This window comes from Argiope bruennichi, chromosome 9, assembly GCF_947563725.1.
Source record: "Argiope bruennichi chromosome 9, qqArgBrue1.1, whole genome shotgun sequence".
In the NCBI taxonomy this organism is placed as follows: domain Eukaryota; kingdom Metazoa; phylum Arthropoda; class Arachnida; order Araneae; family Araneidae; genus Argiope; species Argiope bruennichi.
Window position 1 is genome coordinate 119,200,533 of NC_079159.1, and position 13,297 is coordinate 119,213,829.

The window sequence follows — 13,297 nt, forward strand, 5'->3', positions numbered from 1 at the left end:
ATATTTCATGTTTATTTACCAGTTCTGGACACACACTAAATATTTTTGAATAAAAATGCAGTAAAGCAAAATTCCCTCTCTTTAATAAGGCCCATGTGTGGAAAAAAGCTCCGTTAACTTTGACGTAGCTAAAATGTCATCTTAAACTCAAAAGATGTTACAAATAGTTCCTTAAAAAATAATCTGCTGGTATGAAAATGTTGTTGTACGTGGTGTTTCATTGTTTATTTTTCTTTTCTTAATGTAGGCATCTTGACATTTGTGAACTGCTGGGACGTGAAATGGTCCATGAATGTGCAGAACGTGTTTACTTTTGCTAAGCTGGTTGCCCTCGTCATCATTATTCTCACAGGCGTCGTGCAACTGTGCTATGGTAAGTAGGCATTTTTTAGATCTATCTGGCTGCGGCGTTTTTACTCTGCCAACTAAAAAGAACAACTAAATAAAGTATTTTTTACTTTTTGGTATACGAAGTGTGGAGAAAGTATTGTAATCGTCCAAAAAAGAAAAAATAAATTGGAAAACGATATTTTGACGAATTTTTACATTTTAGACATTCTTGAGTTTGGAAAACACATTTTTATCATTATGTCTATAAGTCAGGGCCAAAAATCAAATCAAAAAGGCTTTGAGGTAGTGAAATTTGGTATATGGTCTTTACCCAAATTTATTGAATTCTATCAAATTTTTTGCGAAATCTATTCTGAGGAAGTCTGCTTGTCTGAGTATAAGTTAACTTGATGACTACAAATTGAAGAGACTAAATGGATAAAATTTGGTTCTCAGCTTTAACATCTAAAGTGTAGATACCATTCAGATTTACAACTAAATCCGTTAAAGGCTTGACTTACTATCAACTTACTATGACTTACTATACTTAAATAATTCAAATTTTATGTGTACTTTTATGACTACAATTGTAGTTTTATCTCAAATTTTGGTTTCTGTTGGGTGGAAAATACAGGATTAAAACACAAATTCGATTTTCGGGTAAAATTACTATCAATCGCATACCAGAGTTTAATTACCAAAAAATCGCCTAGGATCACACGAAAGATGTAATATAAGTGCTAAATTCAAGCCAAAGATTAATATTTTGCAACTATTGTTGCTATGCATAGCATTCGTAGTCATTACCCAAAGTCCAAAATTTTATTAGGGTTAAAGGGGATAGAACTTTTATTACAGAATACGTGGGAAAATTTGGGGGCGACCATGGCTAACGTTGGCTTCATTAGTATAAAGAGTGGAAAGAAAATTGTTGCAGAAAGTTTCTGTCATTCATTTGAGTCAGTCCGCAGCGTCATTGCAATTTTTATTACGCGATTTTGAATATTTTGTTAATCACAGCCTACGAACACAGTTTGGTTGCGATAATCTTTTGTCGTCCGTAAAAACTTCAGTTAATGATGTATCATGATATCAAAGTACCAGAGAGAATGACATTTTCTAATATTTTTTTTTTTTTAATTCTTCGTGAAGTTATGGAAAACACTAATTCTTATTCATTATTAAGATTTCTTTGTAAGAATCATGCCCAACAGAAAGCATGAAACAGAGGTTATAAGAGGATATTTTAAACATATATAATTTTAGAAGGGAATTTGCTGTATTACAGTGTATTGGTTCGGTACGTTTTAGAATTATGGAAGGAAATTAACAGCTCACGAAACTCACAAGTTAAAAAAAATTAAACCTGGTTTCGAATGATGAGAAAATAAAAAAATTTTGAAGATAAATTATCAGAGCTTTTCAACCTTTTTCTGGACCACTGCCCCCTTTCAAAGGGGGAAAAATATTTCAACGCCCCCTATTTTATAGAAATTAATCATACCAAATATTAAAATATTATCGCCTCTGGATCCGTTCCCTAACTCTTGTAAATCTATGATATAATATAACTACGTTTCTGTATCGTAGCTACAGACAGATAGTCAATTCTTATCATATGAAAAATAAGAAATTGACTTTTCTTTTCCTCTTATTTTTAATCGTTTTTTCATTTACTTTCTCTAAAGACGTTTTTTCGCTTTGTTTTCTAATTATCTCATTTTCATACCGGTAAGGGAAAAAATGCATTTCTACTTTTAACGTCTTGTTTACATGTTCCTCTCTTTTGTCTTCCTTCAAATTGATTAGTCAGATATGATCAATTAATTATATTTTATCTATTAATTATTATATCCAGAAATATAATTAGCCGCATTTTAAAGTTCAGTTTTAGACCCATGCTTTCAAATGAGAATAGAGCAAGTTTTAAGTACTTGAATTGCTGCTGCTTCTTATTGTTTAAATGCAAAAATAGGAAAGAAAATTAAAATTTAACTATAAATATAAGAATTTTGTTTTGGAAAATAATAAACTATTTTGTGTTTTTATTATTATTCGCTAGGATAAAGAATCTTTTTTAATATCTTTTGCAATATTATTTATTATTATTATTATTTGAGTTTGTGCTCCGTCATAGCTTTTTTAAGTAGCTATGTAACATAGCACTCATTTTTAGGCAACTTTTGAAGCAGTTTGTCTTTCTAATTTCATTGTAAATAAAATGTGTGCATCTTTATATGACCGATGTGTTTGTATCTAAAAGAATGAAAAACTTTAAGAATAATTCCATTAAAATTAAACATTAAAATTCGTTCCATTTGAGCTGCTTTGTAGCTTTCTATTTCATTTTAAAAATATTTAATAATAGCTTCACCGTTTTATAAATAATTATATTTTATTTATTTATTTATTTCGAATAATCTCTATCCCTTTACACATAACGCACTGGGTTCTATGAAGATCCTTATCGAATTTCAGAAAATTTAATTACTTTAGTTTAATACTTTTATTCTCCATTACAATTTTATCGGAGGAAGTTTGTCGCGAGACTTTTCTTGGCATTGTGCAGAAGGCGAAGATACTCTACGCATCCTTTTATTTTTGAAGAAGTCGTTCCAGGGAAGCCGGCCAAGGTCGCGGGCAGGAAACCATGGTTTCCGCATCGTCGAGATGCAATTGCGTCACTCGGTACGCTCGCGTTTAATTGTCGTGCAACGGTTTTGAATAGAATACTCTTCCACACACACCTGTCGGAGAGTAGAGGCGCCGTTAGATTTACATCTGCTGTTTTTATGCAAAACTCTCAAAGCGGTTGTAGCTTTAACTGCCTTTATGAGATTTAGTCTGGAACAATAAGGGATTTAAATGTTCTGCTTTTTCTTTGAACGAAAATGTTACACTTTCTATAAAGGACGACAAAATGGTTAGATGTAATGTAAAAATCGTACAGAATATTCTGCCTGGCATACGGTTTTATTTGGAACTAATAAATTGGACTTTTAGTAACTCTAGATTTCTCAGTTAGTCTAGTGAGTGCTAATCGAGAAAGGGTCTTTCAAAGATTTAATGAGACTTTTGATTAAAAACGAAAAATTCGAAATTTTTAAATTTATCTTCAGTATTTTCGTAGTATATTATAGTTTACTGTATTGAATGGCTTCACGGAAATGAATGAGCTTTATATATGCTTCTTACGCTTTTCTGATAAGAATAAAACTGTATAAAATGAAATTTAAATTATATAAATTATATGTATAAATTATTTAAATTATAAATATATTATTAAATTATTTATAAATTATCATAAAAATGTATTCAAATTCAAATTAATAACTGAAATAAAATTGTAAGTTATAATTTTCTGTATTTAAGTCGATAAATAAATGTAGTGGTTAGAAATGAATATAATATTTTCATTCCACTTTGACAATAACTCGTATCCTCATCAAATAGTCTCCCATTAACTTTTTTTCGTCATGTCACAGGGAAGAAAATCTCCCATGTATTTAGGAAAATCTCTTTCCTCGCTGACGGATTTCGTCCAAAATTTGATTCTGATCTTCAGTTTTGATGAAAAGATCTCGTACCAAATCTCACCTGTCTAGTTCCTTGTTCGCCTTGGGTTATCGTGATATAAGAACTAAACCAGCAGGAATGATATCTCCTAAACTTTCTCGCATATTCTCTAATAAAGGTGCCATCCCAGCTTACATGGCAGTGACGTACAAGAGTTACGAATTATTAACCTTTGGAATGAATTTACCATTTTTACTGAATTTATCGTGTGATCTTTGGTGAGTTTTTTTAGTGATTAATCCCTGGCATGCGTAGTATATGAAAATCGAAATCGTATTTTATATGCATTTTTCTCAACACTGAAATCAAAATTTGACATAGATGTATACTTGTAGACACAAAATCGCATACTAAATTTTCTATATTTAATTCATTGTGTTTTTGAGCTACAGTGCTTATATGTTTCTGAAAAACTAACAGATAGTCATTCTTTTGTTGAAAATTTGATACATGTCCTTATTGTAGATGTTAAATTTGAGTGCCGAATTTTATTCATCTAACATTCTTCGTTTTGTAGTTATCATGTAAATTTTTATTCGAGCAACTGGACAGACAGACTTACTCTATACAAATTTTCCTCAAAATCTGACACAAGTCTATCAGTTTGGTATAAAGTCCGTATGCCAAATTGTATGCGTCTAGCTCAAAGCGTTTTTGAGTTATTTTTGTCATAGAGATGCGGATAAACAGACAGACATTATGCCAGAAATGTATTTATTTTTAACTCAGGAAAGTTTTAAGCATAGAGATTCATCAAATTCTCCAATCTGAATTTTTTTACGATTGCAATATTTTATACCTTGTATAAGAAAAATTAAAATAGCATAATTTTTCCTGCTTCCGTCAGATCAGAAACATTGGAATATAGATGAATTTATTTTACACTTCTTCATGTATAACTCGCACAACACGAAATAACCATCATGAACTCTGCGGTCTGCTCCCTGACAGAAGAACAATCGTCAAAAGCGAGTTTCAATCTTTTTATAGACTTCCCCTCATATCTCGAGTATTTCTTTTTAGTTCATTACTGCGATAGTTGTTTTTTACTCTGAATTTGTTCCATATTCGGTGGAGCAGTTAACCGCCCCGAAAATTCCGTGAAATCTTGTGTGGCGGAAAAGAAATTTGGGGATAGAACAAACATGCTGCTTCTCTTTTCAAAGAAGTAATCTATATTCCTGAAAGCGAATTTCTTTTGAAAAGTAGCGAAGCAAATTTACTTGTGACTGTTCTTTATTTGTGCAAAGTAAAATTTATATTGCGAAGGAATAAATATCGCATTTGTCATCGGAGAAGTGTTTCCGTTCCTTGAGTGATTTAACGGTATTTAAATATACATTTCACTATAAAAGTAGTAAATTTTTAATAAACTTAGTAAAACTTTTTGTTAATTTGTAGAAACGAATTTCGACTTCCCAGTAAACTGTTCTTTTTAATTTATAAAAGTGAACATCGACATCCCGATGAACAGCTCTTGTTAATTTGTAAAACGGAATGTCGATTTTCCGATGAACAATTTGTTAATCGACTTATTGAACAAGTCTTTTTGTGAAGTAATTTGACTGTCATCCACGCAGTTGCAGTTACGCATTAATAGTTGATTTTAAAATTTTGCAATAAATATTTGAAACCAGGATTTTTGTTTGAATAATTTGTTTTATTAGTACTGAAACATATGGCAAAAAAAAAAAAAAAAAAATGACAATGTTATTTACATGCGGGAAGTTAAAATTCATCTACTTTAGAGGCATAGCATATGTTTCATGTTTTTAAAAAATCAGTTTTAACTCCTTTTTTTTTTAAAGAACTTGAGATCTTATCAGTAAGTTGGTTAAGGGAATTCCAACGCCTTTTCCATGAGCAATATATTTTAGAGAAGAAACAAAAATGTGTTTCAATTCTTCTCAAGTCATGGGAATATCAGATTATTGTTCTTTTAGATTTCCTGTAGAATTCTTGCGCTATCTCATTACTAGCAATCAACCTGTCCATGATTTAATTCTATTATACCGACCTATCAGACAATTCTAGGAAATAAGGACCACAAAAAAATCCTAATGACCTATTGGTACAACCAATACGGTAAAGGGCGATTAATCTACCTCAGTTCTCAAAAAATTGTCCTTGTCGTTACATGCAGAGTTCTTAATATCTTTTAAATGCCTTATCGATTCAACGCAAGTCGTTTGTTATTACTAATGAGAAAAAAATAATCGCAGCCTTGAAAGCAAGCTCTCATCGTATGTCTTCCGATTTTCCCCCTAAAGATGACATTTGCAACAAATCGTCACGTAATCTTTTCCTTAAGTAAACAAAATTTATCTTCCTCCGTGTGATTCTTGTTACAAAACTTCCGCTCCGGCTTCTCTTGAGTGACAGGCGCCGCACTCTCCGGATTAGAACGAATGGACCTATGTAAGATTTCCTTTCATGCAAATACTGCGTCTTAAATTCCCTCAAAACTCATCGCGGCTAATAAATTAGCCCAATTCATTAAATTACGACCTTGGTTAATCGCAGTTTAACCTTAAGAATCACAAATGCGATCCTGTCTATCCTCTGGTTAAGATTTACTCAAGAAATCCTTAAAAGCGTCACTCTCTTATGCAAGAATGACGCCAGGTTTCGTTCTTGCTCGTTGATGAATAATGATTAATTTCTGACTTTGAAGATATCAATTAGCCAACTTGATAAGTCATTAACTTGATGTGATTAATGTTTGAGAATATTAATGACTTTTGAAATTTTAGCTGTAACCAAATGACATATTTTAATATTAAAAAAATCGTTGAATCGTAGAATTCCTGTTCCTTTTGCATCCTATATTAGTAATCTTGTGCTAAAAAAAAATAAATCTGTTTATGTTTTAGTAAATTATTTGAAAAATAAAATCATTGGAATGTTTTGCAAATTCTACAAGATCGCATAAGTTATTACCTTTATTATTTCTTAAATTAAACATAAGAATTCCTGTATGGATATCTTGCTTTATTAACAATGCCTCAAAAACCTGTTCAGCCTTCGTATTCTGATTTTAAATCATTGTGTACATTATTTATAGAAAGGTGTAAAAATGCTTTTAAATAATGTGTTAATGGTCTAAGAAACCTTGTTTTGCTCATAACCTTATTTTCAAACAAGAATTCTTAACAAGTTGTTTAATTTCTTTCACAAATATTCATTTGTAACTTTCAAATTAGATCATTTGTATTCTTATGGAGTCATACATGGTCAACTAATTGAATTAATATATATTTGATTTACTTAACATCTGACAAAGAATAAACGATTTCAAATTTCTGAAACATTTTCTTATGCCATCCCAGTCACATGATAAACTTAACAATAAACCTCATCTAACTCTTGTTTTAAGTTTTTCTTTTTTGTAAAAAGCATACTTGATTCCTAAATTAAATTTTTGCGAACATTTGACATGCAGTAATATTTGAATAACATTGATTTATTATCTTATTGGGAATCTCTGAGAAATATTTTTAGTTTTGTCACATGCTTATTTTCTTATTGACTGAAAATCTTTGGATACCACATGGCTGAACAATAGTTTGAGAAACTGAAAAAAAAAGGTTTCCTTCTTTTTATAAAAATCAGTATCAACCTTGTGTATAGTTGGTTTAATTTTATATAAAAATGGGTAATATGGCAACAAAATTTTATCACAACATTATTATTTACGATAAATTTTATATGATACATCACTGCATAGAGGAAAGTACACATTTTTTTTTATGCACTTAGGTAATCCCCAATTAAAGCAGCGCTGTTATTTGTTTTCTACAAAATAACCTCAGGTTGTTCTTCTATAGTCTTTAAAGAGTAAACCCATTGTCCATACCGCTTTAAGTTCATAAAAGAGTTGCTTTGTCATAAACAGATTTACAGCTGATGTAGGATATTGCAAATGCAAAAGGAAAAGACACAACGTTCTCTCTTGTCAAATAAGAAATTTCAAGCTGTTTTCAAATGTAACTCTTGGAAATACGCAAGCAAAGGAAGACCTTAGAATTCCGAAACCAAAGGTGTGGTGTGTGCTTAAAAATGCCTGCATCTGTAGCCATATATGATGCAGTTAATATAAGCATTGCATCCTGGCGATCATGAAAATGAGTTAAAATTTTACTCTGCAATTTTGGAAGATTTGTAAACCGGCACTTTTTCTAAAATGCTAGATTTTTCTCAATGGATTCCTTCATAATTTTAGTAAAATGAGCAGTCAAATCATCAGAATATGAGGGATTGAAAATCCCGGCATAGTCATGAAACATAAGAGACCTTCCAAAGCTGATTGTATTTTTGATTAGTATTGTCTGTAAAAATTACTGTTGCGTTTCTTGTTTACACAATAATTCATTTGATAGTGAAGATTGTGGTCTGGGTGAAATGACTTGAAGACACATGTTGTCTTTTATGGGATTTATTAGTAACATCAATAACAAAAGGCACATGAATACGCCTTAGTGTAGTAGCCCTAGATAACTACACATAAAAATTTCTCGGGAGAGAGAGTCGAGAGCACATTCCCCCTAGTATAGGCGTCAAGTTCGCTTCTGCTAGAAAAAGAAATACTAATATCAACAGGGAGACCACGTGATATTTGATTGGCAGCTAGCACCGTCCAGGAAGATCACGTGGTTAACGAATTCTTAACATTGTCAATCAGACATACTCCTCTTTCATTTTAATAGTGAGAACTTGTAGTATAGCCATATCTGAATTTACTCTTTCTCTGGGTTTTTTCCCACAAAATCGATATCGGCGAGATAAAATCATCTTTATGCAAGGTGGTTCTCCACCTCACTTCTACTTTGAGGTACGTCACTAACTGAATGGCTCATTTCCAGAACAATAGATCGAAAAGGTGGGCAGCATGAATTTGTTCATCTAAAAAACTGCCTTCAAAGTCCCTAGATCTTATCTCTTACGATTTTCATGTGTTAGAGAACATAGAAGACAGCGTATGTACGTACCATCTATCATTTACAAGATCTGCGAGATCTAATTTCAACAACAATGAATTCACTAACCAGGTACCAATTGCATTGGGTGTAACAAAAATAGCATTTCCGGTCCAGCGTTCGTCACATAACAAATGGAACACATGCGAAATGCATAAAATAAATCTTCGAATCTTCTTTTGTCATATATCGTAGGTGTAGGTGTATCGTATCCGGTGACGTACCGTAGGTGTCTGTATCTATTATCATTCATTGAAAATAAGGATTAGATATCTGCTCGTTTCTTTTGAAGATATATATATTTGAGAAACTGAAACATAGAATGAATTATATATTTAATTATTTGCCTAAGACGATCAACAGATTTGCCAGATATATTGCCTATATTTAATTTCAATTAAATCGTTTAGATATGACTTAATGTCCAAAGATTCCGTCGAATTTCCGGATATTGAAGTGGTGTTATTTAAATTGTCTTACATATGTTGTTCACAGTGTGCATGATTTTTTTATAATAGAAACCAGTCCCAAGGCATCATAGCGCTCTCAAAAATGTAAATGTGCGGTTCATCTGTCATCTAGATTTCACGGTATTATAACTTCAATTTTTCAATTCGTCTCGTAAAGTACGCGATATTAAACAAAATGCTTCTTTTTTATCTTTCAGCAATAGAAGAAAGTCACGTGATTAAATATATGATGGAACAATGGAACTATTTGAAATTAGGGGCAAACAACATTGTAATTTATCATTGGAAATTAAGGGAAAATTATATTTAAAAGTTGTCAAAATTCAGAAAAAAATTTGTACGAATCTCAACTGACATTATTGAAAATATAATGTTTTTAAATTTCAAGATGGCGTAGAAATAATTTTTGTGCTGTAATAATTATGGAGGTTATGTGGGGGGAGGAAAGTCAAAAATTTGCTTAATTTTTAATTAATTAAAATTTCAAAAAAAGTAAACTAAAGGCTCCGAGATGAACGTTCCCAACCTTCAAAACCCCTTTTTGTCGGCCTACCTACAAAGAATAAATCAAATTATCTGAAGTTTAGCACATTTAAATAAAGAAATTTTGAGGCATTTTTGAAACGTGATAATAAATCAAATATCAGGACAGTCCCAGCTCAGGTGAGTCAATTTTAAAAAGTACCATCTCTTCTTTTTCAACAATTGTCTTTTATTCTTATTTAATGAAAATCAATTTCGTATTTTGACTTCTTTCTTCAAGTGAGTGTGTAAAGAATTATTAATCATATGCTTGAACATCTTCCGAGAATATACGTCATTGTGAATAATATTTCTTTGAAATTTTTAGTTGTTTGCTGCTAGTAGTCATTGAACTCAGAGATCTTACGTTGGGACACAGACAACCTTGATAACATCACTTTTCCTTAAAATAGTTGGATTATATTTTTAAGCGGTCTACTTGTGTGATACTTAAGATAGCGTTTCTTATTAGAATAGTCGAGCTATTACTTTTAATGATGGATTTTTCGTGGAACCGGCAATCTTATCTTATCTCCGTGAGATGAGCAGTGGGTCCGTCTGTCATCGGAGGAGAGAAGGGACACTCCATTCGGCCCTCTGTGGATCCTCAGAGTGCAGTTTATCGGCAACCAGAATACTCTTCTCAGAACTGACGGAGATAAAATTCCTCAGTGAAGAGTTAAAAAAAAGTGGTGTATCTTAAAAAAAAAAGTTAACTTATGGGTTTCATGTAGAATTACGATAGATTATCATTGACTTTTACGGTCATTTGCTAAAGGCCAGTTGAAATCGTTGGTGCATGAAAAAAAGAACCTGTTTGATTTCGCTTAAAAATCGTACCAGTGTTTTGAAATTAAATGATGGTTAAATTTTCCATGATTCTTTTAAATCAAAAGAATTGTGGGAAAATTCTTTTTAAAGTTACCTCAAGATTTTATGGTATTATAATCTTATGAAAGAAAATTTATTAAATTTTCCAATGCAACAATTATTTTCAATATTTCAATGAAATTCAAACCATTTACATTTTTAATACGATTCTGTTAAATTTTCATATTCTCTTATAAAATCCTGACGAATTTTACTTCTTTTATTTATTTCATCAAGTTTCCTATAGAATCTGTAAATAAAACTCTCTAAAACAATAGATATAATTGATAATAATGCATCAGTAATCTGAATGAATAGGTTAATTTTCACCATAATTTAATCCAACTAACATGTAGTTAGGCTTAAAAAGCGTCGTGCTGTTTTCGTATCAGATGCATATTTTGAATGAGAAGAAATAAAGAGAAACTGGTATTGACAACCAGCAATTAGATGGTAGACGGGACAAACAATTGCCTCATGTTATCTGTCTCTATTTGAAGCGTCTTTAGGACGCCAATGAAAAGAAATTCAAGGATACTTTAAAAATACACCCTAATTATCTATCAGAATTACAAATTTAATAATTCTTTTTTCAAAAAAAAAAAGCACGTGTATCAAATCATGCTCCAGTGAATCAATTGAAATGGAATTCAGTCGCTATTGCCGAAGAACATGCAGGTTGCTCTAAGGCAACTAATTTTTAAAAAGTTCTAACATTTTTGATATGTATAAACACATATGCTATGTACGGTGATACGATCACTTGCTGTACAATTCTATGCTTACTATCAATGAACGTAAGCCTTTTACTCTTCTTAATAAAATTAAATTCGAATTTGCCATTTTCTTTCTTTTTTAAGTTAAAAAACAATCAACTTGGTTATGATAATAGCAAAAAATATGGTGCAGTTGCAATGCAAACATACATATATATATTCAATTATCAAAAACAAGTAACCTGAGTCCGCACAGTTTTGAGCGATATTGTAATTACTGCCGTAAAAAAATATCTCTTACTTGATTATGAAATATTTATTAATACTGTTGCAGTATAATATTAAAGTTGTAAATTACATATAAATTTTTAGGATGATTGAGAATGATAAAATAAATTTGAATATCTGTGTTTTTTCTTTCCAGGGCAGACCCAACACTTCAACTTCGAGGGATCAGAAACGGACGTAACTAAGATAGCGCTTTCATTCTACTCGGGTCTCTTCGCCTATAACGGATGGTATGTCTATTTTTTCGTATTCATATATACAGGTGTTGTCGAAAATAATGGAAAACTCATATAAAAAACAGTATTTTGCTTCTAATACGGTGTGAGGGCACCTTTGGCAGTTGAAACCGCTTGAATCCTTCTTGAAATAGGCATATACAAGTCCTGTATGATGGAAGCCGGAATAGAGCTATTTGTCGCAAAAACTTGATTCAAATACAAGTCATCGAAATATTAATATAAGAGCATATTAATGAGTATATCAGAGCATTTATGTGAGAGTTTATCAGAGTAATCAGATTATTAATTAAGAGTATAACAGTCCAAAAAGAAATCTAGAATGATTTGTAGTCTCTCATCTTAGCTTTCAGTCTTTGATATATATTTTTTTAATTTTAAACTTAATCCAAGTTTTTAATATCTTCAGATGAATATCTCTCATTGCTTTTCCTGTTGTCTGTTTTGCAAGTTTACTAATATGCAAATTTCCAAAATTTGCATCGGCGAGCGTAACTTAACAATTACTTTATTAGTAATATATGGGGGATTCTATTTATGTAGAGCTTTACATTTTTAGATAGAAAATCTCATAAATTAGCATGCATCTCTCTGTTGTTCAGACAATATTAAAAGGATTTTCATTTTATATAAGCAGTTCTAAGAACAGCAGAACTTTTAGGTAGATATTAATGAGGTTGATAAACTAAATATCATACACCATTTATACATTTTTCATTTATGCATTATATTTATGCACCATTTCATTACTATTCCAATCCATTCATAATTATGTAATGATTAAATATGTCGTTTATAAAGAAGCAAAGCTTTGATTATACATCGTTTCTCCATTTAAAAAAATGCACATTTTCTGTTTTTGTCATAATTTCTTTATTCCTGTTAAGGTGAAGCTTTAACAGTAATAAAGAAATTATCCTCCCTAGGAAGCATAGAGGATAATATTAGTTTTTCATCTATCATTTCCAAATAAAGGACGCAGGAAGGATAACACATCTAATGGCATCCAATGACGCGTAATGGGAGGGATAATTCAGGATTTCTTCACCAGGGTTATCTATATATTATATTTTTCATTTTGAAATGTCTTTGAGCACCTAAGTTTCTTCTATGTTGCTGCTCTATTTGTCTCGAAAATGCAAAACACTTCTATTGAAAGATACTTATCTCGACTAAATATTTTAATTAAACTTCCCCTTTTTTATGCATAAATCATATGAAATAAAAAAAAAATTGTATTATTAGTAATCCAGATATGCAATTCAAGTACGGTTTTTCTCATTTTTACAAAAAGTGTTTAATTTTAAAATTTA

The 13,297-nt window shown here is 31.1% G+C and overlaps 1 protein-coding gene across 1 annotated transcript in view; it reads left to right on the forward strand.

Moving 5' to 3' along the window:
- The window catches only part of LOC129984217 (Y+L amino acid transporter 2-like), a 70,103-nt gene that overhangs the window by 35,588 nt on the left and 21,218 nt on the right, over positions 1-13,297 (forward strand). Inside the window, exons 2-3 of the mRNA XM_056094043.1 lie at positions 248-373; positions 11,885-11,978. Coding sequence (XP_055950018.1) covers positions 248-373; positions 11,885-11,978 — 220 coding nt within the window. The remainder of the gene's footprint in view (positions 1-247; positions 374-11,884; positions 11,979-13,297) is intronic.